General features: G+C 40.8%; 1 protein-coding gene across 1 annotated transcript in view; it reads left to right on the forward strand.

The window, feature by feature from the left end:
• LOC121377205 (atrial natriuretic peptide receptor 1-like) overlaps positions 1-22779 on the forward strand; it is a 47395-nt gene extending 24616 nt beyond the window's left edge. Inside the window, exons 9-23 of the mRNA XM_041505113.1 lie at positions 1980-2094; positions 2526-2576; positions 5105-5209; positions 7957-8028; positions 10372-10534; positions 12054-12206; positions 13223-13229; positions 14042-14251; positions 15255-15407; positions 16824-16947; positions 17402-17470; positions 18267-18441; positions 19486-19584; positions 20195-20286; positions 22702-22779. Coding sequence (XP_041361047.1) covers positions 1980-2094; positions 2526-2576; positions 5105-5209; positions 7957-8028; positions 10372-10534; positions 12054-12206; positions 13223-13229; positions 14042-14251; positions 15255-15407; positions 16824-16947; positions 17402-17470; positions 18267-18441; positions 19486-19584; positions 20195-20286; positions 22702-22779 — 1666 coding nt within the window. The remainder of the gene's footprint in view (positions 1-1979; positions 2095-2525; positions 2577-5104; positions 5210-7956; positions 8029-10371; positions 10535-12053; positions 12207-13222; positions 13230-14041; positions 14252-15254; positions 15408-16823; positions 16948-17401; positions 17471-18266; positions 18442-19485; positions 19585-20194; positions 20287-22701) is intronic.

Below are 22779 nucleotides of genomic sequence, written 5' to 3' on the forward strand. Positions count from 1 at the left end.
TAGGCAGTGGGAGATCCACAATGAATCAGAGGGAGTGGTGGTGGGTCAGGAACGGTTAGGGTTACATGTATATACGCGTGTGTGTGTGTGTGTGTGTGTGTGTGTGTGTGTGTGTGTGTGTGCGGGTGTGTGTGTGTGTGTGTGTGTGTGTGTGTGTGTGTGTGTGTGTGTATAAACCGAAAACAAATCAACATCTGTATGATTGTAGGCGGTTGAAGATATATAATAAATCTGAAAGGTGGTGGAGGGTCAGTTAGGGTACTGGTGGAGGGTCCGTTAGGGTACTGGTGGAGGGTCCGTTGGGATACTAATGGAGGGTCAATTAGGGTACTGGTGGAAGGTCAATTAAGGTACTGGTGTAGGGTCAATTTTGGTACTGGTCGCGGGTCCGTTGGGGTACTGGTGGATGGTCCGTTAGGGTACCGGTGGAGGGTCCGTTAGGGTACTGGTGGAGGGTCAATTTGGGTACTGGTGGAGTGTCCATTAGGGTTCTGGTGGAGGGTCCATTAGGGTACTGGTGGAGGGTCAATTAGGGTACTGGTGGAGTGTCCATTAGGGTACTGATGGAGGGTCAATTAGGGTACTGGTAGAGGGTCAGTTAGGGTACTGGTAGAGGGTCCGTTAGGGTACTGGTGGATAGTCAATTAGGGTACTTGTGGAGGCTCCGTTGGGGTACTAGTGGAGGGTCAGTCAGTGGATGGTCCGTTAGGGTACTGGTGTAGGGTCCGTTAGGGTACTGGTGGAGGGTCAATTTGGGTACTGGTGGAGTGTCCATTAGGGTTCTGGTGGAGGGTCCATTAGGGTACTGGTGGAGGGTCAATTAGGGTACTGGTGGAGTGTCCATTAGGGTACTGATGGAGGGTCAATTAGGGTACTGGTGGAGGGTCAATTAGGGTACTGGTAGAGGGTCCGTTAGGGTACTGGTGGAGGGTCAATTAAGGTTCTGGTGGAAGGTCAATTTGGGTACTGGTGGAGGGTCAATTAGGGTACTGGTAGAGGGTCCGTTAGGGTACTGGTGGAGGGTCAATTAAGGTTCTGGTGGAAGGTCAATTTGGGTACTGGTGGAGGGTCAATTAGGGTACTGGTGGAGGGTTAGTTAGGTACTGGTGGAGGGTCAGTTAGAGTACTGGTGGAGGGTCAATTAGGGTACTGGTGGAGGGTCAATTAATGTTCTGGTGGAGGGTCAATTAGGGTACTGGATTAGGGTCCGTTAGGGTACTGTTTAAGAGTCAGTTAGGGTACTGTTGGAGGGTCAATTTGGGTACTGTTGGAGTGTCAGTTATGGTATTGGTGGAGGGTCAAGTAAGGTTCTGATGGAGGGTCAATTAGGGTACTGGAGGAGGGTCCGTTAGGGTACTGTTGGAGTGTCAGTTAGGGTACTGTTTGAGAGTGAGTTAGGGTACTGTTTGAGAGTCAGTTAGGGTACTGTTGGAGGATCAGTTAGGGTACTGGTGGAGGGTCAATTAGGGTACTGCTGGAGAGTCAGTTAGGGTACTGGTGGAGGGTCAAGTAAGGTTCTAGTGGAGGGTCAAGTAAGGTTCTGATGGAGGGTCCGTTAGGGTACTGTTTGAGAGTCAGTTATGGTACTGTTGGAGGGTCAGTTAGGGTACTGTTTGAGAGTCAGTTATGGTACTGTTTGAGAGTCAGTTAGGGTACTGTTTGAGAGTCAGTTAGGGTACTGTTTGAGAGTCAGTTAGGGTACTGTTGGAGGGTCAGTTAGGGTACTGGTGGAGGGTCAATTAGGGTACTGTTGGAGTGTCAGTTAGGGTACTGTTTGAGAGTGAGTTAGGGTACTGTTTGAGAGTCAGTGAGGGTACTGTTGGAGGGTCAGTTAGGGTACTGGTGGAGGTTCAATTAGGGTACTGTTGGAGAGTCAGTTAGGGTACTGGTGGAGGGTCAGTCACTGGAGGGTACGGTAAGGTTTGGGTTACCTGAATCTGTAACTAGAAGCCAAACGGAATCTCTGTGCTGTTTTGTAGGAGGTGGAAGTTGCAGAAGGAGTCTGAGAGGTGGTGGTGGAGGGTGAGCCAGGACGAGGTGACGCCGGCAATGGGGACCGTGATGATGAGGTCCACGCTGTCCTTCCAGTCCAGGGTACGCACAGCTCGCTATATATCTGTTTGTGCCACAGGGGCACCTTCCCTCATCTGAGACTTACAGTTTTGGGCTTATATGTGTTAGTTTACCGTTTGACAGTGGATATGACAATTTATTTTTATAACAAATATCATTATTGACTCTCTCTCTCTGTGTGTGTGTGTGTGTCTCTCTATCTCTCTATGTCTCTGTCTCTGTCTATCTCTCTCTTTCTTTCTCTCTGTCTCTCTTTCTCTCTCTCTTATATTGTTATCTCTCTGTCTCTCCCTATTTCTCTCTCTCTCTCTCTCTCTCGCTCTATCTCCCTCTCTTTCTCGCCCTATCTCCCTGTCTCTTTCTGTATGTCTCTCTTATCATTCATTCATTCATTCATTCATTCATTCGTTCGTTCATTATGTGATGTTCACCTTTTGTATTTCTATTTCTAGCTGAGTATGCTATCCAAGGACACACTGACAGCAGACTATGCCATATTCAAGGTAGGTAACTGTCTGAAGGACACACTGACAGCAGTCTATGCCATATTCAATTTAGGTAACTGCGTCTGAAGGACACACTGACAGCCGACTATGTCATATTCAAAGAAGGTAACTGCGTCTGAAGGACACACATACATCAGAATATGTCATAACCAAGGTAGGTAACTGCGTCTGAAGGACGCACCGACAGCAGACTATGCCATATTCAAGGTAGGTAACTGTCTCTGGACCAGACTTACAGACGTATTACAAAACTAATCTATTTTCCCGCCTCTAATGACGTCACACATATACAATCTGTACAGCGTTGCCATAGTGTTAAAGAGTAAGAGTTTTGAATTAAAACTTAAATATCTGAAACTATCTGGTATTTAACGGACGCATATGTAGGTGAGGAGGAGGGAGGAGTTCGGAGGTCAACCTGCTCTAGCACATTTTCAATTTCAGGGATGAGTTTTTTTCAATATATTTTTCGGGGAAGCATATAACCTAGAACACCGCACTTTTTAAAATTTCCTTCACTCACGCCTGTATGTGTAGGTATACACCCTGAAAGTCGCTTACTTGTCTGACTGGGTTGATCACTAAACTTGAATCATAGGTTCTATATATTAGGTATTGTCTCCGGTGATTTCCCCCACCAACACACTTAATTGTTTATTGGGTTGTTTATTTTCATTCAGGGTTCTGGTGTTCATTTACGTCAGTTACCTTCTGTGAAATACATCGATATCAACAAAAAACAACTACTAGATGAATTTAAATATGTAAGTAATATCTATATCCATTTGTTTGTTTATTTGTTTGTTGTTCTCAGAGAGAGAGAGAGAGAGAGAGAGAGAGAGAGAGAGAGAGAGAGAGAGAGAGAGAGAGAGAGAGAGAGAGAGAGAGAGAGAGAGAGAGAGAGAGAGAGAGAAAATATAAGAGGTAGGGAGAGAGGGAACGAAATAGGGTGACGAGGAAGGGAGAGACTGAGGAAGAGAGGGGCAGAAAAAGCGATACTGAGACACATAATGAAAGAGTCGCAGAGAGACGGAGGTAGAGGGAAGAAGAGAGGGATACAAAGAGGGCGAGGAGGAAGGGAGGGACGGATGAATGGAAATAAAGTTAAAGAGATTGGGGAACAGGAGAGACAAAAAAGAGGAAGAGCAAGAGAGAGAGAGAGAGAGAGAGAGAGAGAGAGAGAGAGAGAGAGAGAGAGAGAGAGAGAGAGTGCAAAATTGGGATAAACAATTTTTGAGACAAGAATGTCTGATCCATTATATATTCAGTTTGTATTGTATTTAAGATAAATTGAAATTTTACAAATACTTTGCTCAACAATTTTACTCCAAGAGGCAGATGGCTTTAGTTAGAATTTGAGGTAACGAAAGTTTGAAAAGCCAACTTTATTTAACCAGTGGTTTGACACCCGATAGCTGATGTATTTTTCGTGCTGGAGTGTCGTTAAACATCTATTCTATTCTGTTCTATTAACCAGTGGTGCTGATTCCAATAGCAATCTTATTAACCAACTCAAGACAAAACTGCCTTCAGCACCACGTTTACATATAGCTGGCTTGCCAACCCTTCCTTACCTAACTTTACATGTAGCTGGCTTGCCAGCCCTTCCTTACCTAACTTTACATGTAGCTGGCTTGCCAGCCCTTCCTTACCTAACTTTACATGTAGCTGGCTTGCCAGCCCTTCCTTACCTAACTTTACATGTAGCCGGCTTGCCAGCCCTTCCTTACCTAACTTTACATGTAGCTGGCTTGCCAGCCCTTCCTTACCTAACTTTACATATAGCTGGCTTGCCAGCCCTTCCTTACCTAACTTTACATATAGCTGGCTTTACATATAGCTGGCTTGCCAGCCCTTCCTTACCTAACTTTCCATGTAGCTGGCTTGCCAGCCCTTCCTTACCTAACTTTACATATAGCTGGCTTGCCAGCCCTTCCTTACCTAACTTTACATCTAGCTGGCTTGCCAGCCCTTCCTTACCTAACTTTACATATAGCTGGCTTGCCAGCCCTTCCTTACCTAACTTTACATGTAGCTGGCTTGCCAGCCCTTCCTTACCTAACTTTACATGTAGCTGGCTTGCCAGCCCTTCCTTACCTAACTTTCTGATTAAAGCCATCTGCCTCTGAACACTAGTTGCCTGTTGTTTCAGGAACCGTGCATTGTAATGTGCATCATTTCTATAACTATATGGGAGCGGGATGTAGCCCAGTGGTAAAGTGCTCGCTTGATTCGCGGGATTTGGGATCGATCCCCGTTGGTGGGCCATTTCTCGCTCCAGCTAGTGCACCACTACTGGTACATCAAAGTCCGTGGTATATACTACTCTGTCTGTGGGATGGTGCATATAAAAAGGTCCCTTGCTGCTAATCGAAAAGAGTGGCCCATGAAGTGGTGACAGCAGGTTTCCTCCTTCAATATCAGTGTGGTCCTTAACCATATGTCTGACGCCATATAACTGTAAATAAAATGTGTTGAGTGCATTTCCTTCCTCCTATAACTATATGAACGCCTTGTTGTTTCAGATTCGAGGGTTGAGTCACACGAGTCTGGCTCGACTGATAGGCGCGTGCCTAGAAGGAGACCAGAAGTTCCTAGTCATCGAGTTCTGTTCCAAGGGAACTTTACAGGTACGAATCGTTTTCCCATAATATTGGTATTGGAGTGGGGGTGAGGTGTGACATAACCCAGTAGAAAAGCATGATGATCGATCGATTTATGATCGATCTTTGTTTGTGACACGTTTTGCCATGTATCATTTATTATGTTGGTACGACTGAAACAAACGGGTTTTTTTTTTGGTCGTGGCTCTGTACCAGGCCATTTTACATGCATACCACAAACTTAATGCAACTTGTTAACGTATATTTCGCAACAAAAGTTAGTGTATTATTCTCGAGTGTAACCGGCGTCATCACATTGTTTGGCAAGGGGCATATATGTATGTATGTATGTATGTATGTATGTATGTATGCATGCATGCATGCATGTATGTATGTACGTACGTACGTACGTACGTACGTACGTACGTACATACATAAGTCTTTCAAAAGTCAACAGACCAAAATTGAATATCAAATTCGGACAGACATGAACTGTGATTCGAAAAATGTAGTATATCTAATCACCTGTAATTTATGTAAAAAACAGTACGTAGGACAAACGCAAAACCAACTAAGAATTAGAGCAGTTTGTCACAAGTATGATATTCGGCATGAAGTTGACACCCCTGTCGCCAATCACTTCAATCTACCTGACCATTCGTTAGATGAAAATTTTGAAATAATTCCAATTGAACAACCCCTGATACTTGGTTCAAAAGACGAAACAGACCTCTTGAGACTTGAACGAGAGGCCTTCTGGATTCGTACATTACAGACAAAACAGCCATTTGGAATCAACGTTGAATCTGGTAAAGCTGTAAAAAGAGATAAAATAATTTGTCCAATAATTTACAGTCGACGTAGCGTTGATATTGGTAAACTTATGAAGGAGGAGTTTTTAAATCTGCAAACTGTTATGAAAAACCCTATTACAGCACGTCCGGTTATTGCATATAGAAAAAATCCAAGTCTCAAGGATATCTTAGTCTCCACCCGACTACACGCCGCTTAAGCCTCTTAGCCAGTCCATTTTTCAGTGGTTGGTTTGTTGTTATCCCTTTCCTAAAAATTTTTTTTAAAACAAATACATCGTATCCGGCTGTAAACAAAACATAGTACTAGCCAAATAAACTTAAAACAAGACCGAAAAACAATTATATTTTGTATATCACAACGGTCAATTTAAAATCAATTTCGAATCCCTGGGGCAAAATAAGAAAATAACAATTTTTTAGTTTTAAAAAATTCCTGAGCCAGTGCGTTCATTCATTCTTAAATACATACATACATACATATGGAGGACCCCTCCCCCCTCGTCTACGGCTACGCGCCTTCGACGCTCGCGTTTGCTTAGTTCCACCTATATGAAATTTCGATCCCCCACTAAACATGTTGGCTATGGGCCTGCCATTAAGTTGTTTCTCTTTCCTGCACAACTGGTGTAACAAAGGCTGTGGTGTGTACTATCCTGCCTGAATGGTGCATGTCGAATGTCCCTAGCAGCTAACCAAAGAGAGTAAACTCTGGGTTAGCGGCTGGTGATTGCCTGTTTCATTATATGCGTGGTACATTGCAATACTGAAGTAAGGTAAATCGAATGTGCATGCCCGTACTTTCTTTGGCACATAAAATGAATGAATGAATGAATGAACCATATGTTCGACGTCAGACAATACACTCGTTTGTTCGACGTCGAGCACCTAAACGAAAACGGATTAGTTTTGAACAAAATAATGTTACATAGGTTGACGTGAGTTGACTAATCGACAGTTTTAGTCGGCAATGAAGTATGAATGATCTTGCGGTTGGGATACGATATGTATCACAATACATGATTCGCGATACGATATGTATCACAATACATGGTTCGCGATACGATATGTATTACAATACATGGTTCGTGATACGATATGTATCACAATACATGATTCGTGATACGATGTGTCACAATGCATGGTTCGCGATACGATATGTGTCATAATACATGGTTCGCGATACGATATGTATCACAACAGAACAGAACTTTAGTACACTCGTGGCCATCGTTCGATGGCATCAGAGGAATACATAATATTTTTACAACTGAAAAGCTTTTTAAATTTATATATATTTGGTCTATTTATGTAGTACTTTTTAATATATTTAGCCCTTTCCGCTGTAAATTTTGCACAGATAAATACATAATGAATATCATCCCCAACATCGTTTGTAGTACAATATATACATTTTCTATTTTCATATAATATGTTCCTCCACCTTCCTTGTTCAATTGGTAAAAAGTGATTGGCAATGCGAATCTAAGGAAGGTGGTGTACATAGTTTTATCCAGAATGTTAAAATAAGATTCAAACTCAAGTTTATCTTTAAATATTCTATAGGTCAAACCCACAATGCAGGGTTCGTGATACGATATGTATCACAATGCACACTATCAACATGCGTGTGACACTGGCAGTTATTAGGCAATTATAGGACGTTTTCCTTTAAAGGCCCGTGAACATAGTTAATCTAAAAACATGCAACACACATTTGGATAGACTTATAACAGAGAAAAGCTGAAGCATGTGATGTTTAAACAGGGAAATGTCGTCTAAAAATAACCATTACTTCTCAAACAAACGTGCGTTTTTAGAATTACAAAAAGTGCATTTTGGAGATGACCATAACCAATTCAGTTGTACGAAAATCAATATTCTAAAATATAAAATGTAAGTACTTATAATTTAAAATATCAATTTTATTTCAATTCTCGTTATTGTGCTTCTCTGTTTCAGGATGTCCTCGGAAACTCCAGTATTAACCTCGATGTGCAGTTCAAGTATTCATTGTGTGTTGATATTGCACAGGTGAGTAAAACTAAGATATGTATCAACACGTTATCACCAACAAAAGGAAAAGAAAAAGAAAAAAATGTTTTATTTAACGACGCACTCAACACATTTTATTTACGGTTATATGGCGTCAGACATATGGTTAAGGACCACACAGATTTGGAAAGGAAACCCGCTGTCGCCACATAGGCTACTCTTTTACGACAGGCAGCAAGGGATCTTTTATTTGCGCTTCCCACAGGCAGGATAGCACAAACCATGGCCTTTGTTGAACCAGTTATGGATCACTGGTCGGTGCAAGTGGTTTACACCTACCCATTGAGCCTTGCGGAGCACTCACTCAGGGTTTGGAGTCGGTATCTGAATTAAAAATCCCATGCCTCGACTGGGATCCGAACCCAGTACCTACCAGCCTGTAGACCGATGACCTGCCACGACGCCACCGAGGCCGGTCCAACAAAAGGATAACGAAAAGGCAGATGTTGCTGCCAAGTCTGGTTTATAACTTGTCCCGTGTCCATGCTGATGTTTTTAAATTTCATATTCACTAAAAGCCACACAAAAATAGAAATAACATGAACAAAAACACGAAAAGAACAATACCCCCCACCCCCCCCCCCCCCACCCCACCCCTCACACACACCAAAAAGGAAATAAAACGCAACAAACAGAAAACGAAACAATATATAACAAAACAAAAACCCACAAAAAAAACCCACCAACAAACAAACACAACCTACACAATTAAAGCATAGTTTTGTTTTTAATTCCACTTTAGATACATCTATTTCAAAACGAAACATTGAACATTCAACTTATTTTGGACACAACCTTGTCCATTACTGTTTTTCTTGTTTCCTTGATTGTATCTGTGTTTATCATCATCACGTTAAAATTTAACTAACAACAGATATGTTTGTCTATCTGTCTATTGTGTGTCTGTCTGTATGTATGTCCCTGACGGCGTGTCTGTATTTCTATTTACACACAGGTCATGTCTTACATTCACTCGAGTGCGGCACACCACCATGGTAGACTAAATAGTGCCGTCTGCCTGTATCTCTGTCTATATCGTTGTGTGTCTGTCTGTATGTATGTCTGACTCTATATTTATCTGTATACACAGGACACGTATAACCGTCACTTGGGTGCCGTACACTACGATGCTAGATTCACTAGCTCCGTCTCTCTCTCTCTCTCTCTCTCTCTCTCTCTCTCTCTCTCTCTCTCTCTCTCTCTCTCTCTCTCTCTCTCTCTCTCTCTCTGTATGCCTGTATTTCTGCCTATACACACAGGGCATGTCTTACTCGAGTGCTGCACACCATCATGTTCGACTAACTAAAGCCGTCTGTATCTCTGTCTCTCGTTCTCTCTCTCTCTCTCTCTCTCTCTCTCTCTCTCTCTCTCTCTCTCTCTCTCTCTCTCTCTCTCTCTCTCTCTCTCTCTCTCTCTCTGTATGCCTGTATTTCTGCCTATACACACAGGGCATGTCTTACTCGAGTGCTGTACACCACCATGTTCGACTAACTGAAGCCGTCTGTCTCTCTGTCTCTCTCTCTCTGTCTCTCTCTCTCTCTCTGTCTCTCTCTCTCTCTCTCTCTGTATGCCTGTATTTCTACCTATACACACAGGGCATGTCTTACTCGAGTGCTGTACACCACCATGTTCGACTAACTAAAGCCGTCTGTCTCTCTGTCTCTCTCTGTCTCTCTCTCTCTCTCTCTCTCTCTCTCTCTCTCTCTCTCTCTCTCTCTCTCTGTATGCCTGTATTTCTGCCTATACACACAGGGCATGTCTTACTCGAGTGCTGTACACCACCATGTTCGACTAACTAAAGCCGTCTGTCTCTCTGTCTCTCTCTCTCTCTCTCTCTCTCTCTCTCTCTCTCTCTCTCTCTCTCTCTCTCTCTCTCTCTGTATGCCTGTATTTCTGCCTATTCACACAGGGCATGTCTTACTCGAGTGCTGTACACCACCATGTTCGACTAACTAAAGCCGTCTGTATCTCTGTCTCTCGTTGTCTCTCTGTCTCTATATGCATCTGTATGTCTGTATTTCTATTTATATACTCTGGGCATGTTTAACATTCACTAGAGTGCTGTACACCACCATGGGCGACTCACTAGCGCCATCCGTCTCTATATCTCTCTCACTGTCTATGTTTGCCTCTATGTCTCTGTCTCTCTATAGGTCTATCTGTATGTCAGTATTTCTACTTAAACACACAGGACATGTATTACACTCAAACGAGTTCTGTACACCACCATGGTCGACTAGCTAACTCCATCTATCTCTCTGTCTCTCTTTTTCTGTCTGTCGCTCTATCTATCTGTATGTATGTAGTTCTATTTACACACAGGGCATGTACTACCTTCACTCGAGTGCTGTACACCACCATGGCAGACTGACCAGCGCCGTCTGTCTGATAGACAACAGATTTTCGGTGAAGATCTCAGATTTCGGACTTCCTTCAATATACAGTCAGATGATAGTGGACGAAACTTCCCAGGAATATAAACAATGTGAGATTTTCAAATATATATACAATATCTCATTCTCTCTCTCTCTCTCTCTCTCTCTCTCTCTCTCTCTCTCTCTCTCTCTCTCTCTCTCTCTCTCTCTCTCTCTCTCTCTCTCTCTCTCTCTCTCTCTCTCTCTCGTTCTGATGTTCGTTCCCTTGAGGTTTTAGTCGCAATGTTAACTATATCGGGAGATCAGTGTATCGTTCAGCCAATAACTGAGACCTGTATATTAACTGTATTAACAATGTTAACTATATTGGGAGATCAGTGTATCGTTCACCCAATAACTGAGACCTGTATATTAACTGTATTAACAATGTTAACTATATCGGGAGATCAGTGTATCGTTCACCCAATAACTGAGACCTGTATATTAATTGTATTAACAATGTTAACTATATTGGGGATCAGTGTATCGTTCAGTCAATAACTGAGACCTGTATATTGACTGTATTAACAATGTTTAATGTTGGAAAGAAAAGTACGAACCTACATTACCAACTTGTGACTTCTGTTATTCATTTAAACAACAAAAGGAAAACTTACAATTTATCTATCTATCTATCTATCTATCTATACTCTGTCCAAAAAAACCACCCGCATAGGTGATAAGGAAAGAAGAAAAGTGTTTGACTTTACAAAATATCGGGTTTTTTTTTTTAATGTTGCTGAATGACCATGTTTGTTAATGTTCCTGGAATCTTTGTTTTGCTTAATTAATTTCTAGGTATTTACATCTGATGTTTTCCTATTCGATTATATAAATATGTTAAGTGACTATCACGGTGCTTTTGCCTACAAATGTGGCATGACATGGCAGAATATTTGGGCATTTGTATTATTTTAATAATAAACATGAATATAATTAATGTGCTTGCTTTAATAAATGAATGGCAAACTATATAGCAGACATATGTAATTAATTAATAATACATTTTTTAAGTGTTTTATAAAGACATCTTTCTAACTCTTGATTGAAAAAGAAACCGGTTTGTTTAATGTTAGGGCATCATGGCTGATTAAGGCAAAATGGTGCTAGACTATCGAGACTCGGAGCCGCGCCATGTTAAAACAAGCTATATAGAATAGATGGTCAATATACAAATGTTCTGCCAAATTTTGTTAGCTATCTCATTATTCAGATATAGCTATGTTTTTCTATAAGTATTTTGTAATATGTAAAAGAAATGTTTTATTTAACGACGCACTCAACACATTTTATTTACGGTGATATGGCGTCAGACATATGGTTAAGGACCACACAGATTTTGAGAGGAAACCCACTGTCGCCACTACATGGGCTACTCTTTCCGATTAGCAGCAAGGGATATTTTATTTGTGCTTCCCACAGGCAGGATAGCACAAACCATGGCCTTTGTTGAACCAGTTATGGATCACAGGTCGGTGCAAGTGGGGTGCACCTACCCAGTGAAAACACTGTGACAGAATGTAATATTTACGACGAACCATTGCTACTGTTGCTTGTCATATTAATGAATTGAGAACTCTTTTTTTACAGCGTGTCTGTGGAAGGCCCCGGAACTGCTGCGATCTAGCAACATCAACCTGGGAACTCGGGAGGGAGACGTGTACAGTTTTGGAATCATCGTCCAGGAAATCGTGACGCGCGAGGCGCCATTCGCCTCAGAGACAGCAACGATGACGTTAAACGGTATAAAGCCCAACACACACCGAAGCTGGATCTGAGTCTAGGTCTGGGTCTGGGTCTGGGTCTGGGTCATGGTCTAGGTCTGGATCTAGATCTAGCGAGTGTGGCAAAGACACCGTGCCTGGTGTATTTTAACGTCTAGGTATTTAGCTGTTACGGGGCGGGACGTAGCCTGGTGGTAAAGCGGTCACTTGATGCACTGTCGGTCTAGGATCGATCCCCATCGGTGGGCCAATTGGACTATTTCTCGTCCCAACCAGTGGACCATGACTGGTATCAAAGGCCGTAGTATATGCTATACTGTTTGTTGGATGGTGCATATAAAAGATACCTAGTTACTAACGGAAAAAAACGTAGCGGGTTTCCTCTCTAAAACTATGTCAAAATTGCCAAATGTTTGACATTCAGTAGCCGATGATTAATAAATCAATGTGCTCTAGTGGTGTCGTTAAACAACAACAAAATTCGTAACTGTTACATGTCTACAATATATATTAATGTGTGTATTGATATATTTACTTGTATAAACAAAGGCCCGTACGCAGAAATTTGGGGGGGGGGGGGGGGGTTGCATAATCGACGGCACAAGGGGCCGGAGTTGCTAGCGGGGTCCGGGGGCATTATCCCCCGAAATATTTTTAAATCTAGAATGCAGGAGATGCATTTTCCTGCATTCTGGGAAGTAAATTTGAAATGTTTCTTTGCCAGAAAATATATTTTACACATCCACGGACGGGCCTCGTATATATAGTTTAAACAGTAATCTCCCGCATATTTAATACCTAAGCTTTTACGATAGACCATCTTAATTACTTTTGATCTAATATCACTAAATTCTTTGAAAGGTCTTGGATCTTCGTTTTAGAATATTGACCTTAGATATCAATATAAGTGATTATATTTTTGTCATTTCGTAATAGAGAAAAGAAGACAAAAACAGCGAATAACAGACTTCCATTAGTATAGAAGCAGGATTTGGCTTCTGATATTTTGTATTACAATTAGTGTGATTGTTGTAGGCATGCTGTAATTAAAATCATCACCATCGTAAACATTATCATCATCATCATCATCATTATTAATATTATATATGTAGAGTGTTGGTATGATATGTTTCTACTGGCAGTAGCTAGTAGAGGTGTCCGTCTTAGCTTAATTCGTTGAACACTGGACTATTATGAGTAAAATCTTCATCCATTGAGAGGATTCGAACGGATTCTCTGTGTGAGAGTTTAACGTTCTGCCGGCTTAGCTATGAAGACAAATCCCCACCAGCTAGATCAGATGAAAGCAGTTTTCTATGCCTATGATCATTTTGTGGTTCAGATAAGCGTACCTTGTCCAGACTCTGTACTGTTATTGGCTGATGCCATGGCAGGTCACCAGCTAGTACACTTTATAGTAACACTACTGTCTATTCTTATCTACCAGTGTACGAGATGACCCGCAACTTGTTTATACCGGCACCTGCGCCATATAATATATTAATATAAGGATGTGCGACATTGATTGTTCTGTGACCCTGTTTTTTTAAGGATATGTAAGAAAATGAATGCAACATTTGTATCAGTTTCCTACCATTTATATAACACATTGTTGTTTTCTTGTTCTTTTTCTTCTTCTTCTTCTGCGTTCAGATTCCTTATGCTCCTTGAATTCAAATCGTAAGTTTTACCACCTCCATGAACCCCACAGTCAGCAGCAGGTTGTCTCGTTTGCCCCCAATTTTTTGCTCGTTACATAAGGGTTTTTTTTTTTTTGGGGGGGGGGGGGGGGTATTTGGGGGGTGGGGGTGGGGCTTTGGGGTGGTTGTTTTTTTAACAACGATATCCATGTAGTATACTCTTAATTATATTGATGACGTTGTTTGTGTCCCCAGCCGTGTTGGAAAGACTGAAGTTCGGCTCGTCCACGCCTCTGCGTCCTGCGATTGACATTCCGCGGAAGGAGGAGGGATTAGCGAACCTCATGAAGAGATGCTGGACGGAGCAACCCCTAGATAGACCCACGTTCCACTCAATCAAAATGATCATCAAAACACAGGCCAGGTAAAGGTTAAAGTACATTATAGTAACGAATATAATGATTAGAATTTTGATAATAGAGGAGCAATGTGACCCTCAAATATAGGACTGGTAAAAGGTAAAACCATACCGAACGATAAATAGTAACGACCCGTGGTTAGCCTTTTGATAAACAGTGGATCAAATAGATCCTCAGAATATAGGACGAGTAAAAGGTGAAACTTCAATGGACGATCTATAATAACGACCCGTGGTTAGCCTTTGATAAACAGTGGATCAAATAGATCCTCAGAATATAGGACGAGTAAAAGGTGAAACTTCAATGGACGATCTATAATAGCGACCCGTGGTTAGCCGTTTGATAAACAGTGGATCAAATAGATCCTCAGAATATAGGACGAGTAAAAGGTGAAACTTCAATGGACGATCTATAATAACGACCCGTGGTTAGCATTCTGATAAACTGCCGAAACACCTGGTCCGTCTTTTGGATGTAATGTGTGTGCATGGGGTGGTCAATGATCATGATAACATTTCACGTTCTGAATGTTGGAAAGATAGCCATAACAACACGCGTCTCTTTGTTTACCCAGACCGACTTCAAGCAAGCCGTCCTCAGATGGGCATTTATCCTTGTGAACTCAACAACATACTAGTAGCATGTGTACCAAATGTCGATGCAATCTTATATTAGATACGGTGTCTACTAGCCGCCACTAAAAATATTTCTCGCTCCAGCTAGTGCACCACGTCTGGTGCATAAAAGGTCGTGGTATGTGTTATCATGTCTGTAGGATGGTGCACATAAAATATTCCTTGCTGCTAATCGAAACGAGTAGCCCCTGACGTGGCAACTGCGGGTTTCCTCTCTCAATATATGTTGTCCTTAACCATATGTCCGACGTCATATAACCCTAAATAAAATATGTTGAATGTGTCGTTAAATACAACATTCCTTCCTTCCAATTAAAATGTGATGAAGAGTCATTAAAAATATAAAACATATATATTCGTGTGTTTCTTTCAGCGAGTACGGGATATCAGGAAACCTGCTGGACAATCTCCTCAAGAGGATGGAGCTGTACGCCAACAACCTGGAGAAACTCGTCAACGACAAAACCCAGGAACTCTACGACGAGAAGAAGAAGTCGGAGGAACTCCTCTACCAGATTCTACCAAGGTACTATTTGTCAAAACATACATCCTGGGAAAGTTAATTCATACCTTTTCATTCTGTGGTTACATCAACCATATCAACATTTTAAAACAACTCGTTGTGAGATAAATGGTATCTATCGGACACTCATGTATTATTCTCTATTTATTAAGCATCCACTGACTGTTGATATTCGGTGTGGGACCTAGGATGCTATACAATTTACCACAAATAAATCCAGCGAATTTTTTTCCCGTACAGTTTAATTTCTGTACCAGATTTTGCCAACATATTTCCTTTCTTTCGTATTTGAGTTTTCACATGCACTGTGAACCTGCTGCTTGACAAACTGTAATGCATTCATTTTATTCCCCATTGTCATATCTATTCCACAGTTTACTGTTTATACTTTTCATATGCATTGTTTACCAACACGCTGTGCTGGAATTTAGTCCAAATACCATTTTTTATTATTAATATCAGGTATGTTTTATTAATATGCATTGTATACTAGGAAATACCATGTGCAAAACTCATTACATGCATTTAATGTCATTGTTCCTGAATGAAACTTTACCTATGCATTCTCACCATAAATGATATACTAATATCCGTGTATACTCATAATTCGCATTGATGTTGAAAATATTGCTGAAAATTCAGTCGAAAGGCCAGAATTCTGCAATTTGTTTCCATCATTTTGTGTGAATATTGTCGTGTTCTCTACATGTGAATATTGTCGTGTTCTCTACATGTGAATATTGTTGTGTTCTGTACATGTGAATATTGACGTATTCTCTACATGTAGATATTGTCGTGTTCTCTACATGTGAATATTGTCGTTTTCTCTACATGTGAATATTGTCGTGTTCTCTACATGCGAATATTGTTGTGTTCTGTACATGTGAATATTGCCGTATTCTCTACATGTGAATATTGCCGTATTCTCTACATGTGAATATTGTCGTGTTCTCTACATGCAAATATTGTTGTGTTCTGTACATGTGAATATTGACGAATTCTCTACATGTGAATATTGCCGTATTCTCCACATGTGAATATTGTCGTGTTCTATACATACCGGCCTCGGTGGCGTCGTGGTTAGGCCATCGGTCGATAGGCTGGTAGGTACTGGGTACGGATCCCAGTCGAGACATGGGATTTTTAATCCAGATACCGACTCCAAACCCTGAGTGAGTACTCCGCAAGGCTCAGTGTGTAGGTGTAAACCACTTGCACCGACCAGTGATCCATAACAGCTTCAACAAAGGCCATGGTTTGTGCTATCTTGCCTGTGGGAAGCGCAAATAAAAGATCCCTTGCTGCCAATCGGAAAGAGTAGCCCATGAAGTGGCGACAGCGGATTTCCTCTCCAAATCTGTGTTGTCCTTAACCATATGTCTGACGCCATATAACCGTAAATTGTCGTGTCCTCTACAGGAGTATAGCGGAGAGTTTGAAGCAGGGCCGCCACGTAGAGCCCGAGTGGTTCGAGTGTGTCACCGTCTACTTCAGCGACATCGTCGGCTTCACGGCGCTGTCAGCCATGTCAACACCTATCCAGGTACCGTCAGACGTGTCAGGGAAGAAACGTAGATTGTATACAACTAGTGATTTCTAACGACACCCCAACTTAAGATATTGGGTGTCAAGGGGGAACACACCATACAAAACGGTTATAGAAAAGACAGTTGACGACAAACAGACATAATTGATTTATATACGATAGGTTGTATTGTTTTCGCTTTTTTAATGTTGGAGGCGAATTTTGTTATGTTGATTTTGGTTTTATTTGTGGTATTTTGAGGTGTGTGTGCGCGCGCGCGCGCGCGCGTGTGTGTGTGTGTGTGTGTGTAAGGGTGGTGTATAGTTTTGTATTTGTTAGGGTATGAGGTGTTCTAAAAAAATTAATCTCTGTAATTTCTGTAAAACAAGGAGCCTTAATTGTGTCTTGTACAGCAATAAGCATTTGAGTGGTATTCGTTTTGTCTTACAAATGTTTCTCAATGTTGTTCCAGGTTGTTAATCTTCTAAATGACCTTTACACGTGTTTCGACAGCGTCATCGACAATTTTGACGTTTACAAGGTAATACATCTAGAAAAGTCCACGAAATTAACTGTAACGCCTACTAGAAACGTATTCGGTGTGGCTTATATTAAATTATTATATTTTTAATTGGTATTTATTTAGTTTTATCATGTACGGAGTTGAACATTCATGAGCAAACTTATATGCCACATGTTACGGATCTAGGCCAGTTTGCGACAAATGAAGCTAAATACAAAACTTAACGCATGCACAACTGGGCTTGGAAGCTTACGGTCAATACACGAACTTATATCTCACTTGGGTGTAACCACAAAATCAAATACCAAAGACGACAATACTAACATATGTGGCTAAAACCCCTACCTACAGCGTATGAAATGACATAAACACCACAGATATAAATACTTTCACCCCTCAACCTTAAAGAGAATCACAAAAATAGGGGGGGGGGGGGAGGTAAGCTGCTCATTTCAGAGATAACGGGTAGCGTCTATAACTACCCTAGTTCTGCACAACATTTGAGTATTTTGTTTCAAGCACAAGCCTGTTTGACATAATGGTACTAGATTAAATAAAATTGCATACATTTTTTGCTCAGATGAAACTTTTTGTTTACAACAAACGCACTAACATTTACCACCAGTGACTTGTGGTTTTAACTGTTCTATCAAAAGTTGGGTGCACCTCAAACTTTGACCCAGCCAGACGTTATTTGGTTTATTACGACCACTAACCACAAACCGTTAAATCCTATCTCAAGCAGAGGTACTTGGATATTTTCTGAATATAAGCATGAAAGTGAAATATTCCTTTTTTTCTCTCTCTCTTCCAGGTGGAAACAATAGGCGATGCATATATGGTGGTTTCAGGACTTCCGGTTAGGAACGGAAACAAGCACGCTAGAGAAATAGCCCGTATGTCACTGACGATGTTGAAGGGGATCGTGAAGTTCCGAATCAAACACATGCTAGATAGGACCGTAAAGTTGAGGATTGGTCTGCATTCAGGTAACACTTGTAATTCAGAGGTACGTCTTATCCATTGCCTTGTTACGTAGGAGATAGAAACAAACAAAAAATATATGTGTGTTAACAACAGCACAATCCATTTTAATATTTTACTATTTGAAGAAAAAGAGTGTGGGGAGTGCGAGACAGAGAGATATAGAGATATATAGAGAGAGAGAGAGAGAGAGAGAGAGAGAGAGAGAGAGAGAGAGAGAGAGAGAGAGAGAGAGAGAGAGAGAGGGGAGGAGAGGAGAGGGGGGGGGGGGGGGGGGGGATATACAGAGTAAAATAGAGACACAGAGTGAGTGAAAGACACACACACATACAGATAGTGGGAGACGGGCAGCATAAATGGAGAGAGAGAGAGAGAGAGAGAGAGAGAGAGAGAGAGGGAGAGAGGGAGGGAAGAGATATTGTTAAGGCGTAAAACTATTGTGTGTTTACGGGAATGTGCAGCAACGCTATTGTAGGGTATGTCAGCTTTAAGTATTCATCTGTTCACCTACTAGGCTTTACCCTATGTTTAAGCCCATGAACTAGAAAAAATGGATCTGTCATCATCAAAGGGTGGATCTCTATGCCCTCAAAAATCCAATCTTCATTGTTTTAAACGAGATAAATGTCCAGTAGTAATTGATTCTTTCCCCGGACACCGAGTATGGCATTCATGTGTCAATAACTTTGTGTTGTGGTTCTCAGGGGTGGTCTGTGCAGGAGTTGTGGGTCTCAAAACGTCCAGACACAATAGCAACTGTTTCTTACATAGACTGTGTGATGCCATCATGTGTCAATAACTTTGTGTTGTGGTTCTCAGGGGCGGTCTGTGCAGGAGTTGTGGGTCTCAAAATGCCCAGACACAATAGCAACTGTTTCTTACATAGACTGTGTGATGCCATCATGTGTCGATAACTGTGTGTTGTGGTTTTCAGGGGCGGTCTGTGCAGGAGTTGTGGGTCTCAAAATGTCCAGACACAATAGCAACTGTTTCTTACGTAGACTATATGATGCCATCATATGTCGATAACAGTGTGTTGTGGTTTTCAGGGGCGGTCTGTGCAGGAGTTGTGGGTCTCAAGATGCCCAGATACTGTCTGTTCGGGGACACAGTGAACACCAGCTCCAGAATGGAATCCACGGGAGAAGGTACGTTTACACAAACTGACAGACATCAGTAGGTGGGAGCGTAGTGGATGATAAACACATCAATAACACTAATACTGACATGGCAGAGAAGTAATATTGGTGGAAAGGAAAGGAAAGGAACAGTTTTATTTAACGACGCACTCAACACATTTTATTTACGGTTATATGGCGTCAGACTTATGGTTAAGGACCACACTGCTATTGAGAGAGGAAACCCGCTGTTGCCACTTCATGGGCTACTTTTTTCGAGTAGCAGTAAGGGATATTTTGTATGCACCATCCCACAGACAAGATAGTACATACCACGGCACAGTTACACCAGTTGTGGAGCACTGGCTGGAGGTAGAAATAGCCCAACGGGTTCACTTTATGGAAACGGAAGCCTGCTCGTTTGTTTTGTTTTTCAGCATTACGTTATTTTCCTGTAAATGTTGGGACATTTGAAATTATATTTTTATATATATTGTATTTTGTAATGTTTCTTTGTTTGTAGTTTTGGGTTTTTTTTGTTGTTGGGGGCCATCTTGTTTTTATTTTTTGTTTTTGATTGTTAAATAATTATCCTATTGCTTTGTTGAATTGAAATCCATTTCCTTGTGTCCTGTTTCAGCAATGAAGATCCACATCAGTCCAACCACTATGGAGTTGTTACAGAGTTTCCAGACATTCCAGATAGTTGAGCGAGGAAATATCAACATCAAGGTGAATTAATCAAATAAGAGTAAATATCATCTTACAGGTGAACTAATTAAGTAGGAGTAAATATCAACATACAAGTGATTTAATTAAATAATAGTAAATATCAACATACATGTGAATTAATTAAATAATACTAAATATCAACATCAAGGTGAATTGATTAAATAATAGTAAATATCAACATACAGGTGAATTAATTAAATAATAGTAAATATCAACATCAAGGTGAATTGATTAAATAATAGTAAATATCAACATACACGTGAATTAATTAAAGGGACATTCCTGAGTTTGCTGCAATTTTTAAGATGTTATCGACTAACAGATACTTTTAAAAAAAATTTTTTATTACATATCAAATATATTGTTCTGTATAAAATATTAGTGGCTGTATATTAAACGTGTTTCTGATCACTCTAATATTTGTATTAGGTTAAATTTTAGTATATTTCTTAAAATATGTTTTTTTCGTACGTACGAAATTATTTGAAAGTCTGGTCTTCTTACAAATATTAAGACGACCAGAAACACATTGAATATACAGACACTGATATTCTAAATAAGAAAATATATTTAATATGTAAGTTTAATCGTAGAAATATTTTATCAGTCGGAAACATCTTACAATGCAGCAAACTCAGGAATGTCCCTTTAAATAACAGTAAATATTTAATAAATCGAATTCGCTTTCGCTTGTTTGAAACAAATCGTTGTAAAACAACCGGAGTCAGAGCCGGTTTAAGGATCCGCGTCGCCTGTAGCACCCCAAACCAGTGGGTGCTCCTTCCCAGGATATATATTTTGCAATCCCCTCGAGGAGAGGGAAACAATGACATTGAGAAAATAAATGTATACATCACCCCCCCCCCCCCCCCCCCCCCCCCACACACGTGCTACATGTGCTACTAGGATAAACCGGCTCTGAAGTCTAAACTACCTTCAGCCAGCCATTTTACTCCAATTTTTTTTTTTAATTGCAAACTATTCGACTGGTTCTTGAAGTGATCATTCGGTTAAATGTGTAGGATGAAAAAATCAGTCTATCAATGATTAGTGACAAACGTCTGTCCGAAGTTACCCCTGAGTATCGTGGTTCGCCTAGTTTTGTTTGGAAAGTTGGTATTAAGGGAGAGTACTCCCTCAAACTAGTTGTCACATGAACCTCTCCATATTGTCGTATGTGTCACTGAATATATATATATATATATATATATATACACATACAGTGCTGTCCGGTGTATCAGCGCATTTAAGCATCCAGGGACCATTTTCTATGTGAACACTGTGAAATACTTAATAAAATGTGTCTCTCACCAATGAATCAGTGCATAGTCTGAAATACACTACACATTGTTAATGAACGATCACACATGACCCATCTCATGATCAGTTTCGGAATTGTTTTCTTGAGTGGCACAGTACTGCAGATGCATACATGTTCATTGTCATGCATGGCTAAGATGCCTACATGGATTTCATTTTTCTCGGGTAGATTGTGCACACACGTGGATCTTATTTCGCTTTTATTTCTTGCAACCATATGACAATGAACTGGAATGACTGTCAATTAAGGTGTAACATTTTCGTTTTGTTTGCATTTGTCTGTGTTTTCCTTTTCAGTTTAAATAAAAATAACCGAAAAAAATATACCGTTTATTATAATTTTAAAAATGCGGGAAAGGTGTTTTTAGACTGGTTTTAACATTCTTAATATCAATAAGGCTGACCTACTTCGCGTTTATATACACGAAAGCAGGTGAATGATTTACTTTGATATACTTATTGATAATTCTAATATTTGTTTCAATTGCACCCTTCATAATGAATATGCTGATACATGATTAACCATTGACAATTGAATTGAATTTGTTAAAAACACCGTCAACATGACAACTTCTTAAGCATACTTAAGCAAAATAGCAAGTGAGCCGAATCACCGGACGAGCCGATACACCGAACGTTTGTGTATATATATCCCACTGCCCCCTTTCCTTTCTCTCCTTTGAATTCCATGTCATTTCTTCCAGATCTGGAAACTCCTATCTTTCAACTACTTTCGCTATCCACTTCCACATCCCAGTCCTTGTCTCTCCGACCGCGACAGGTGATTGTCTCTTGTGGCTATATGTGTCACACACCTGCCATTCCCCATCAGCTTTTAGCTGCGGGCTTAGTCTGACCACTTCGGGGAGTATTCAGTAGTTACTTCTGGCATTGTTAAGACGCACCTGTAACCACCTACTATACATCCCTACTACCGGAGGTCGTTAGATAGTGTCGTGGGTCAGACCAGCTTTATCAGCGGCAGAGGACGGTTTCACGGAATATATAATATTGACATACAAACTTGTATTGAACTACTTGGGGTAATCAGTGACAGTGTGGATCCTTTAATTGTTGGAACTTATTGTTTGACAGGGAAAAGGTATGATGTGCACCTACTGGCTGGAAGGAGAGGACAAGGATCGGATGTCACAACTCAGTGGCAGTGATTGA

Source organism: Gigantopelta aegis, chromosome 7 (genome assembly GCF_016097555.1).
Source record: "Gigantopelta aegis isolate Gae_Host chromosome 7, Gae_host_genome, whole genome shotgun sequence".
Taxonomy (NCBI): domain Eukaryota; kingdom Metazoa; phylum Mollusca; class Gastropoda; order Neomphalida; family Peltospiridae; genus Gigantopelta; species Gigantopelta aegis.